The sequence below is a fragment of the Elephantulus edwardii genome, unplaced genomic scaffold (assembly GCF_000299155.1).
Source record: "Elephantulus edwardii isolate Elephantulus edwardi_28Jun2011 unplaced genomic scaffold, EleEdw1.0 scaffold00080, whole genome shotgun sequence".
NCBI classification, from domain to species: Eukaryota; Metazoa; Chordata; class Mammalia; order Macroscelidea; family Macroscelididae; genus Elephantulus; species Elephantulus edwardii.
The window spans coordinates 793,558-805,687 of NW_006399830.1; the positions used below are offsets into that span (position 1 = coordinate 793,558).

Consider the following 12,130-nt stretch of genomic DNA (forward strand, 5'->3'; position numbering starts at 1 on the left):
CAGCCGCCTCCTGGAGCACCCGCACGCCCAGTTTGGGGGCTCTCTGGGCGGCGTGGTGGGCTTCCCCTACCCCCTGGGCCACCACCACGTGTACGAGCTGGCTGGCCACCAGCTGCAGTCGGCCGCCGCCGCCTCGGTGCCCTTCTCCATCGACGGGCTGCTCAGCGGCTCGTGCGCAGCCGCCGCCTCGGTGGTCACCCCCACGCCGCTGTTGCCTGCTGCCTGCGGGGTCGGCGGCGACAGCCAGCCCTTCAAACTGTCAGGTGGGCGCGGGTTGGGGGGAAGAGGGGCGGATGGGGGTGTCCTTGGTAGAAGGGGTGGATGACCGGCCGCTGGCACGTCGCGGCGGGGACACTCCTCCGGGCACAGGGCGCGGGGTCGCAGACGCGCTAGGAGGTGCGGCCTGGGCTGTGTGGCTGAGCGCGCAGCGTCCTGTGCCTTCCCGCAGACTCGGGAGACCCGGACAAGGAAAGCCCTGGCTGCAAGCGGCGGCGCACCCGCACCAACTTCACAGGCTGGCAGCTGGAGGAGCTGGAGAAGGCATTCAACGAGAGTCATTACCCGGACGTGTTCATGCGTGAGGCGCTGGCGCTGCGCCTCGACCTGGTGGAGTCCCGGGTGCAGGTAAACGCGCGGGAGCCGCAAACGGCGCCGGGGCTGCGTTGCGCCCGCCCGCCTTTGTTCCAGTGGCTAGAGCGCGTCCCAGTTCCACAGTGCTCCGCTTGCCCGGACATTTGAGGGCCTAGTTCTCAGCGCTTCGCCCGGGGATGCGTGGCGTCCCTGGGGAAAGTCGAGAGGACTGGAGGTTACAGCAGAGGCCCAAAGGCGCGAGAGAAGCGCCTGCGTCCGAAGCGGGTAATGGGTACTTCAGGGCCCAGGATGCCTTGCGAATGGAGAAGGGTCCTGGCGGGCTGCAGGAGGAGGGGAGGAAGAGGGACCCAGCCGCTGGGACTCGGAGGCGGCAGAGCGCGGGAAAGGCGACGGGAGCCGCGGGAGCTCCAGGAGGTCAGGCTCGCAACCTGCAGGATCCTTTCTTTGCGCGTTTACCTTTGTCCTAGATTTAGCGAGAAAGGTGTATTTATTCATCCATCGCATTACAGAAGCGGGGAGGGGGCGCGGGGTTGGAAATCTAACTAGAAGCCGCTGGGAGAAGGTGGACTGTTTAATATCTCAGTTGTGTATTCCTGGGATTTTGGCCATTCTTTGCATAATTTGATTTCACTCCTTTGATAGTCACTAAAAATGTAATTACATCAATATAGTGGATTTAACATGAAGAGGGCATAGAGAGACATTTTCCTGGCACATGTAAATATCTTTTATTGTGGGGTTTGGGTGTTGGGGTGCAGTGTTCGTCTGGGACCGGGGTGCTGGACAGGGTGCTGAGGCCAGGGAGAGGCCTGGTTCCACCACTATCTTTGTCTGGAAGAGTGTTTTGATCTGTGCTTGGTCTCCCCACCTTGTCTCTCTTTGGTCTGGAAACCCTTTTATCCAGTTTGTTCTGAGTATTTTAAGTAAAGCTGAGACCTCTTTATTCCTGTCCCCTAATACCATAATCGGTAATTCTTGACACTGGGGCCTGGCATGTCCATCTCACCCCCCAAAGAAAAAGCTAAAATAAGACCCGAGCACATTGAGAGCGGTTCCTTGGAGAAGCTGAGTCTCCCACCAGGCTCCTCTGGGCAGGCTGGGTGGTAACAAAGAGCCACCACTGTTGGCTGTCTTGGAGGGCGGTGGCTGCTGGCTGCATCAGTGGTTTGGGCGAAACTGTGTGTGGGGACTCAGGGCCAGTGTCTGGCAGAAAGCAGAGAAGGTGCTGGTCAGGGACAGAGCAGCCCTAGACCAGGTCACAGAGGAAGGTGGAGGAGGCCTGACGCATCAGCACCTCACCCCTGCTTGCCAGTGTCTGCCCCTCTATGCAGGCCTGTGGGCTGGCTTGGGAAGAGGCCTGGATGTCAGGGAACAGGTGTGCAGATATGCTGGGGAAGGGAGGCCTCCCAGGCCTTCCAGCGGAGAGGGCTGCCTGCATCCCCTTCACGGGACATCCAGGAACCTGGGCTTTTGATGCTGGCTCCCGGGGCGAAGATGTGTGTGCAGGGCTACCAGGCTGACTCTTCAGGCTGGATGACCAAAGCCAGACCCATGGGCTGCCTAGAAGGCGAGAAGGAGCCGAGGAGGGGCCCTGTTGTCCGCCTCAGCCAGGAACTCAGCGGTCTCAGTTCAGGGGCCAGCCGCACTCTGCTCAGCGAAGGGGTCCTACACCCTGAGGTGAGAAGCCCAAGGGGAAGCTGCCTGGGAGGCCCTATCTGCGCTCCTTCCTGGCGGAAAAGGCAGCGTTTAGAACCTGCAGCCGTGAGGCCCACCGAGGCCAGAGCCGGCGCGAGGCGCGCAGGGCTGGGGGAGGCGCGGGGAGGCCGCGCCCTGACACTGTCTTCCCCCCTCTCCCGCTGCTCCAGGTCTGGTTCCAAAACCGCCGAGCCAAGTGGAGGAAGAAAGAGAACACGAAGAAGGGCCCGGGGCGCCCTGCGCACAACTCGCACCCCACCACGTGCAGCGGCGAGCCCATGGACCCTGAGGAGATCGCACGCAAGGAGCTGGAGAAGATGGAGAAGAAGAAGCGCAAACACGAGAAGAAGTTGCTGAAGAGCCAGGGCCGGCACCTGCACTCGCCCGGAGGCCTGTCGCTGCACAGCGCGCCCAGCTCGGACAGTGACAGCGGCGGAGGTGGTCTGTCGCCCGAGCCACCTGAGCCGCCGCCAGCTGGGGCCACAACCAAGGGTCCGAGCGCCCCTTCCTCCGCTCCCGGGTCTGCACCCGCCCCTCCGGGTGAGCCCCCCGCGCCCACCGCCTGCGATCCCGCCTACTACCCGAGCCAAAGAAGCGGAGCCGGCCCGCAGCATAGGCCAGGCCGGCCCGCGGACCAGGACGCAGCCCCGTGCGCGCCCGGGGCGGCGGGGGCTGGAGTAGGGGGCCTGCCCAAGGCCAGCCCCTTCAGCGTGGAGAGCTTGCTGTCCGACTCCCCGCCTCGTCGGAAAGCCGCGCCCGGCGTCGCCGCTGCCGCCACTGCCGCCGCTGTTGCCGCCGCCGCCGCCGCGGGGCTGGACTTCGCGCCGGGCCTGCCGTGTGCTCCACGGACCCTGATCGGCAAGGGCCACTTTCTGCTCTACCCCATCACGCAACCTCTGGGTTTCCTGGTGCCGCAGGCTGCGCTCAAGAGCGGTGCGGGCGGGGAGGCCAAGGACGCATCGCCCGCGGCCCCGGGCTTTGGCTCTTTCCCTGGACCCGGCGGCGCTCCAGACCCGGCCTTCGCACGCCGTAGCCCCGACGCCGGCGCCTCCCCCGGGCCCCCCGCGTCCTTGCGGGACCCCGTTGAGGGCGGCAGCGGCAGCGGGGACGGCGCAGAGGCTGGGGCCAGCTGCCCAGCGCCCCCGCCGCCATCTCCCGGGCTCAGCCCCAGAGCTCCCAGCCCCATCGAGGAGCCGGCCGCCTGCGGGGCCCTAGATCCCAGCGCCACCGAGGCCGAGGGTAGCGCGCCCGAGGGCGACGAGGTGGACATGGATTGAGCGCAGCGGTGTGGCCGCTGGCCCGTCTGCGCTCCAGCTCACGCAGCGAATCAGGTGACGGCGGCCTCCGCTCCCTGCTCTGTCTCTCCGTTGGTTATTACGATTTTTAAAGTCAAGACAAACGCTGTATCAATTCGGACTTAGGCGGCCCCCGCAGGACTTGGGGTGACACCCCTACCTCCCGAGGGAGCAAAGAGAACCTCGTATCCCACAAAACCCACAACGAGAATCCTCAGCCTTGTAAAATGCAAAAATGTCTAAGAATATTTATATATGTACCATTTTTGATAAATAAAACTGGTCAAACGCAAGGTCCTCGGATCCATCTTTTAAAAATTTCCGAGGCGCGCCTGGCCCCTCCTCCCGACATTCGCCGCGGCCCCCCCGTGGGGGAGGGGCGTGGGCGCCGCTGTTCCCCCTCGTCTGCTTAACGCATCCTTTTGTGTGCGCGTGTTTGTGTTTTCTGATTGAACAAATTTATGCATCCGCAGCTCCCCCTTCCGCCCTTCCCTGCGCTCCCTCCCCCCTCGCTGCCCCCCACGCACGCCCCCGCACACGCACACCCCCGCCCGCCCCCGAGCACGGTGCTCGCCAGGGCGCGCGGCGCGGGTGACGGCGCCGGGGGCTGCGAGGGCCGGGCCGGCGGGCTCCTGCAGAGTTTTGATATGAAAGTAATTATTTTCCGGTGGCTGCTGCGGGGACTGGGTTTCTTGCCCAAAGGGTTATTATACATTACCGATTTCTAGTGATATGAAATCACATAAACTTCCTACAATAATAGAATTAGCATGAAAGGCTGGGGTGTCAAATTGAAATTGGAGAATAATGGTGCCGGCAGCTGGGGGAGTGCGCGCGCAGGCTGGCGCGGAGCTGGGGAATCGTGGGGCGGAATTTTCATGAGCTGCGCTCTTTGTCAGGGCTCTTGTCGCGGGCTATATTAAGATAGATGCCCAATGATATCCCTCATTGTTCTGTCGCTTATATTGATGTTGCTGCGTTATCAGCCGATTGATCATGTGTCGCCTGTAATAGGACAGGCGCCGCCAACGCCGCTCTTTACAAAAGCAGTGCACATTTGTCCTAATAGGGTCCGGGTCCCCGAGGGACCCTTCGGGGGCTTCAGGACATCTGCAGCGAAGACATATTAGCAAACTTGGCTGGGGCCTGCAGCCAGCCCGGGCTCACGCCCCCGCCCGCCGTGGCCCCACCCCAGCGAAACCTTCCCCCGAAGAACCCCACGCGCCCTGCTCAGCTGTTCTGGGTCCTGGGTCTTCAGGGCGCCAAAAGCCACCAATTCCCCAAGAAATTGGGATCCCAATTATTAAAACCATTAATTCTGGCGAGGCTGAGCGCGGTGGAATTATGTTTACAGCCTCGTTAAATATCCCTGATCCCTCCTGGTCATCAGGCCTTTATTTGCAAATAAATTGAAAATAATCAGAAGGACAGCTTTCCTCCGCGTGCGGGCGCAAATGAATTTCGGAGCCCCAGTCCCTTTAATAATATTTACATAATTTTCGCTCAGTGACTCTGATATTTGCTCTCTAGGAGACCGAGCTTATAGGAAAAATAATTAGATCAAAAGAAAAGTGAGCGAGCTGAGGAAGGACGAGTGGAGAGGGAGTAGGATTGGCGAGGAGGAGCTGAGGGTGCGGAGGCCCCGGGTGCGCGGCCCCCAGTGGCGGGAGGGGGGCCCCGCCAGCCTGGCGACGGTCGAGGTCGCTGGGTTCCGGCTGCAGCCTCCACGGAGGCGCCCGAGCTCCGCCGCCTGCTCTTCTTCGTGGGGTCCGCGGTCCCCATTCCGCACATCGCTGCCCTCGCCCCTCCGACCCTTTGTCTGAGGCCGGTCTGCGGTGGTCTCCCTACCTCTCCGTCCACTCTCTCTTTTCTCCCGCTCCCACCTCCATTAAACTGTATTTAAAGTGTCATTTAAATTATGAAATTGTAGCAGAAAATTGTGCGTAAAATGCCGGTTATTTTATCTAAGGTGAACAATTTGTCTGGCAGCGATAAATCGCCTCCTCCCTTCCATTTGCAGCTGTTCATTTCGGTGGCGGCTGCGCCGAGTTGGGAAGGGGGGTGGCCTCATGTTTAATGGATTTGCAGTTTGAATGCTGGGGTATCGCTGGCTGCACACTCGTGTCCTTAAGGTGAAATTACTGATTTACTTAAACAGTTTAGCTTTTTCCTGAAAGCCCCAAAAGCAGCAGGCTGTGTGATTCTAGACAAACTATCAATCGATCTGGTCCGGGCGCCTCCAGGAGATGTGTCCTTCATGAATCATACTTTATGAATTCAATTTCTACCAGGAGAAATTTTCAATTTGAACGCCGGATCATTATGGGAGAGTGTAAATTGTTTTTGCTCTATTATGCATCCGACGCTATCATTTTTCTTTCTAATTACGGAGGTGTCAGGTCGAGCTGTCATGCAGGCGCTGATTTTCAATTTAACTGATCATCATACATTCATTTTCCCATTTGATAAATCTGCTATCTAGACGGCTCGCCATGCCTGGAATATTAAGAGCCGAGCTGCAGAAAGGCGCCGTAATGGGGGGATGTGTATGCAGCAATAAGTGCAGATCAGGCAGTTAATTTAGCACCTCCTGATTCCCCATCTCCATTTCTCATTTCCAATTCTCTAAGGAGAGGGAAGCTGGCCCAAAGGCTACAGCGGCTCCTCTCTCCAGCCGAGGCGGAGCGGGGAGCGGGGAGCGGGGAGCGGGGAGCAGAAGCAGCAGTGCCGGGAGGAGGGGAGGGGGGGAGGAGGCAGCCGAGGGAAGAACACCCACCAAAATGCTTGTTTTCTATTACACAACTTCCAAATTAGGATATCAAGCTTAATTAATGCTAATTGAGTTCTTCAATACGTGTTATTTTTATTTAATAGAAACAAATTTGCACAATTAATTATCGACGTAATTTCAAGAGCCTCGTTTGCAAGGCGAGCCCTTCTGAATCAACTACCCCAGTCAACTAATGATTTTTTAATTTTGCAAAAGGAGGGGGATGTCTCCTCCTCCCTTCCATCTGTGTGTGGGTGCAGTGGACTGAGGGGCTCACCTGGCTGTGGGTGCCATGACTCTGGAGAGCAGAGCGGAAGGACCCCACAGTGGTTCTGAGGTGGCAGACGGGTAGGGAGGCTCCACCTTCCTCCCGGCGGGCAGGCGGGTTCGAACCTCGGACCTTCAGGGTCAGCTGAGTGATTAGCCGCTAGGTTAACCCTCAGGATTCCTGCCTTTGGGGTAGGGGTCACAGGAAGAATTAGATGAGGGTTTTGTAGGGAGGCAAGTTGTGGGGTCTGGAAGGCGACAAGGGCCACTCTGTTCCATGTGGGGTGATTAGGTAGGCAGTTTAGGAAGGAAATGAGGTGGCAGGGACAGCACCCAGGACCCCCAGTGCGACAACGCTGGTGGCTGGGCCAGGAGCATCCCAGAGTGGAGGCCATTCCTAGGGCAGCTGTCCCGTAGGTGGTCCTAGCACAAGCCCCCTCTGCTCCAGGTGTGTGTGCTGGGTGTGGGGGCTGAGGGCTCCTGGGTTGGAGGGCAGCCCACTTTGGTGACCGGCCTCGACTGCCCGGCAGAGCGGTGCCCGTGATGAACAGTTCGGCTCTGGCAGGCCCGGTGTGTTTGCCAGTCAACGGGTTAGGCGCGGGCTGGTTTAATTTTGTTGATGGATCTGTTCAGTGGGGGTGGGGCGGGGCTGGGAGAGTGGGGAGAGCGGGGTGCTGTTTCTCTGCTGATTTATTTTTAACCCGAGGTTGTACACACCCCTGACAGTTTGGATAAATTAGACATGCCTTGGAGTCTCCTAATGAGGGGGTATTATTTCGGCACCTCGGAAGGAGCGTGAAAAATGAGCGAGACTCCATCCGGAGGTGTTGGATCGATCCAGGATCAGGGTGTAAATTATATACAACTAAATATCCAGCCGCCCAGACCGCTGCTTAATGCGAAGCTTAGAAATGCAACATTAAACAAAGATTATGAGCGGTGGACTCTCTGGACTGAGCCCAGCTCAGCCGGGTCAGCCCAGAGCAGGGCCAAGGCACTGAGTGAGGACCTGGGGTGTTTGGGATGATCGCCAACCTGAGGTGGGAGACTGCCCGTCCCCTTTCTAAAGGCGGCGCACAGAGGTACACTTGGCAACCTCCACCCTGCCCCAACCAGGCGAGAGAGTCCAGAGAAATATAGGCACCCCATTTCAGTGTCCTCCAGGGGCCGTGGGCTGCTTCTCCCTGGCTGCAGTGCCTGGAGAGGAAGATGGGACATAGCCTGGCGGAGGGCGGGGAGGGGGCTCGCCCCCACCCCTTCGTTCTCACTGGTCCCGCTTGGGGAATGGAGCGGGGGCTGCAGAGAGGAGGACAGAGAGGAGCGGGCATAGTGGGCACGAGTTGTGGCCTCTGGGAAGAACAGCCTGACCCCCACAGTCCCTATTCCTGTCCTGCCTGGGGCGCCCCCGGGGTGCCCAAACAGAACCCCTGCATGGGAAACAGCCTGGCCCAAGCGCGCGGCTTTGAGGGCGCGGAGAGGCTGTGCACAGGCGGCGGGCCCAACCTTGGTCTCTACTCCTGAGGCCCCTTCTCCCGTCGCCCTGCCTGCCTCCCCACGGCCATGTGCCAGGCTCACCGACCCTCTCCTGCGGCCGCAGTGCTCGGCGCTCCCCAACCCCGATCGCCCGCCCCAAGGACGGGAGCCGAGCCGAGCGCGCGGGTGCAGCAGTAATGAAAAATCAGGGCAGTTAAATCGTAAAATTTGGATTAAGAAGCTTGAATTTAATACACACGCACCACATTTATTAAAGCATTAGAATAATTGAAATTTGCGGCTGCAGCCACCAATCTGTTTAAATAATTCTATGGGTGTCTTGTTGTGATAAAAGATTATCTAGAATTCTATTAAAGGCGCAGGAGCCCGCTCTGTAAATCCTATTTGGGGACTTTCAATAACTATCGATAATCCCATCTGCCCAGAACCCCCGCTTCTCCGCGTTATCGGAAAGTTTGCAGCGTCTGCTGAGTGGCGCAGGGAAGCCCGGGCGCCTGGGCCCGCACCTGCCTCCCGGCCCCGGATTAGGGCGCATGGGGCGCGGAGGGCGCGTGGTCGCGGCCGCCTGCCAGGCCTGAAGCACAGCCGGGACCCCGCGGGCCGCCGGCCGGCCGGGTGGAGGCCTTTGTTTACCGGGAGCCCCCGGCTCCACACCGCGCGCTGGGGCTGCGGGAAGGGAGCTGGGCGCGCAGGCGCCGAAGCTAATTGCTGCTAATTTTGTTTCATTAACTTTATTTACTCTTGAACTCCTTAATTGTTTTCAATTTATTTTTAGTAATTTTATAATACACTAATAAACCCCCTCCGTCTGCGGCCGCCTTCCCGCCACCCACTCCCTCCCTCGCTCCCCCTCCTTCCCCGAGCCTCAGGCTTCTCAGAAGAGCAAAAGGGAGCGGGGAGCCCGCCTTGGGGACCAGGGCCACCGGGCGGGTCTCTGAGTTCTGAAAGGGGGCCAGCCAGGGCAAATGCTGGACCCTCCAAGCCGCTGGAGGAACTAGAATCGAGTCGCCCCTGGAGCAAGAGAAGGCGCCGAGGCCCAGAGACGACACTGCACTTGCGCGTGGCCGCACAGGTCTTAGCGGCCAGCGGTTGCCTCGCCTGGCGCCCCTCGTGGCTCCCACTCCTGGGGCCGTATCGCTGCGCCCCGAGCCGATGTGAGGAGTCCGGAGGCCCGAGCTCAGCACCCCCCCTGAGGAGCTGGTCTCCCGCGGCCCCGCCCTCGCCCGTCCCGGGACCCAGCCCCGCGCCTGGCTGGTTATTAGACAGCTCCCGGGGACTGTCTACCGGCCGCCTCTTTCCTGCTAATTATCACCTTTTGAAAAGTGTTTCATTAAGAAACTCTGCTTTTGATTAATTATCGACAGAATGCTGACCAGAAAGAAATGAAATTAATCTTTGACCCCATATGGGTAAGGCTGGAAATTCATCACATAGCCTTTTAATATTGAAACGCAGTGAAGAATTTTAATAGAAAATATTGTTTTTTTTTCCAAACCTCCCAGTCTTTATTAATGCCCCCGGGCAGGGAGGAAAATTGCTGGCAATATAGCAGCCTTTGTTCATTTTAAATTTATTAAACATAATGCACTTCATTTTCAAACATTTTACTGTTTCTTTTTAATTTCACCCAGTGTAAGTACAGAATAAAACCTTTTTAAACATTTAAGATATTGAAAACTCCCCTACGAATGTAGAACGGGAGAGCTCCGGCCATCACATAAATGTAAGTAGAGCAATTGTCATTTTAAGCTTCTGAGCATTATCCCCTCAGACATAACGGCTTCAGGAACCGTCAGCGGGAATGTGCACTGGGGCCGGGAGGCCGCGCAGACCCTGCAGCCGGGTTGGGGTGCCGGCCCTCCACTGCTCTGATCCAAGCCATATCTTGCTCCGAGGTTCTAGCAAGCACTTCAAGAGAGGTGTCCCCACGTGCCTGGCCCTGTCCACCCCACTTGGCCACCCTGTCCACTTCCACTCCCCGGTCTTTGTCCACCCCATTAGGGGCGCACCCACACCATCCCCCAGCCGGACGTGGACTTTCCAGAATCTGAAGCAGTGGCCCCCTACTCCAGCCAAGGTGTTCCCAGGTCCCCCCCACTGGGACCCTGGGGAAGACAGCCTCCCCAGACACTGTGCCTACACCCTCCTTCCGGCACCTCCCCCAGCCCCCAGCATAACCCTCGCCCTCGCCCCCTTTCCGAGGGGAATCCAAGCCCCACGTTTAATGAGTCGTGAAGTGTGAGAACTTCCTGAGGCGACTCTGATGCCAATTCCAGATGTGCGGGCGGGCGGGGCGGGCCGGGCAGTGCGGGCCCAGCGGTCCAGCCCGGTTCCGGCGCGACCCGGTCCGCAATCGGGAACGGACACCTTCCTCACTGAGAAATGGCCTAACCTATTTCTCGCCGCGTGCCCAGCGCCCTATTTCACGGCACCGGCAAACGGAATATTACTTTCGAAACACTGAAATGCCAGGCCCTGTCCGCTCAGCTATTTCGGAGAAATTCAATTTTCGATGAAAGGCGACTAGGGCCCGTCAGTGGCTGGGGGAGGAAGCCGACTTCGGCGGACTGTCGGGGTCTGGGGGGCCGTGGCGCCCCTCCCTCCCCTCCCCCTCACGCGCCCAGTAAACAGCGTAGGTGGGGACCAGATGCGCTCGGAGGCCTGAGAATTAGCCGGCTCCCCTGTCCCTAGAAGCGCATTAGCATTCTTTATTACTCTCCGGGTGCAGGCGGCCGGCGAGCGGGTATTTACACGGTTATCCGTTATCTAGAATCCAAGTCCAAGAACCCGCAGGACTCCGAGACCCCTTCCCCCGCCTTCCGCTGAGTCCCAGGTTTCCGGGAGAACCTGCAACGCTCTTCGGCCTTTCTGTGGGAGCCCTGGGGTCAGCCTCAGGCAGGAAGCTGGCTGATGGCAGCTGCCAGCTCTGCGGCCTCACACTGCCCTCAGCTCCGGGGCCCCCTTGTGCAAGTAGGCCCCTCACAGTCTCTCCCCACGCCCCAGGCCCAGAGGCCCAGAGTTCCTGGAGAGGTCAGGGGGATCCCACTCACCCCTTAGAAGTTTGCCCACCCTGTCCATAAGGGTCACAGCGCTGCTGTATTCTGGGTCCCCCAATTTCCTGAGTGGGTGAAATCTGCGTTAGTCGGCAGGACACTGGGCGATGTGTGAGTGTGGGGTGATGAGGCGCCCACAAACAGATATGAGATTCAGAAACTTTTCACGGTGTCAGCTTTCCTCCGTCCCTCCCGCAGCCATCGACTCTCCTTTCCTTCTCATCCTCTCCCTCAGGCAGGACTTTCGGGAAGGTGTGCTGGCCACGACCAGCACAAGAGCCCCGGGGGAGGCCGCGCAGGGAAAAGAGAAGTGAAACATGCCCCCAGGCCAGATATGGTGCCAGCATCCAGCGGACCTTAGCCGCCCTGTTCTGCCCCCTGACCCCAACTCTGAGCCCTCCTGGTTACCGGCTCTTACACCTGGAAACTCGGGGGCCCAAGTCCCTTTCCGCGTCCCACCTGTGGGACTGCTTCTCGGAGTTGACATTAAGAGTCTTTAAAGCAAAAAAGATAAGAGCGATTTAAAGATAATTAATTGCATTAAACTATTGACTAACTACCTCTCTCAATAGTAATTCATTTAGAGAATATTAAAATCGGAGCAACAAGAATAAAATTGGTGCCAATTCCCACGGGGAGGGAGGACGGCCAGCAAATGGGATCCTTTCCTTAATCTGGCGTAAATAATAACATGTCTTTCCCGCTCCTCTCAGGCCAATTCCCCTATCATTTATTCCAGACGCTAATGCCGGCTTCATAATTGATATCAGTGACTCGATGAGAGCGTTTTCATTTGTTCTTGTTATCCGTGATAATTGCAAAGTTGAGCCTCCCGAGTTGGGACTAGGCTGAGGGTGGACGCCTGGGCCCTGTTGGTTCCGCTGCCGTGAAGGGGAGAGGCTGCTCTGGGAGGCTGGGCGCTGGGTCCCCAGCTGTTCCCTGCGCTGGCAGCCCCAATCTTTGGT

General features: G+C 58.6%; 1 protein-coding gene across 1 annotated transcript in view; it reads left to right on the top strand.

The window, feature by feature from the left end:
- Positions 1–3,563, top strand: part of UNCX (UNC homeobox) — a 5,809-nt gene extending 2,246 nt beyond the window's left edge. The window contains exons 3-5 of the mRNA XM_006889729.1: positions 4–263; positions 449–624; positions 2,457–3,563. Of these exons, the coding sequence (XP_006889791.1) occupies positions 4–263; positions 449–624; positions 2,457–3,563 (1,543 nt within the window). The remainder of the gene's footprint in view (positions 1–3; positions 264–448; positions 625–2,456) is intronic.
- The last annotated feature ends 8,567 nt before the right edge of the window (positions 3,564–12,130 follow it).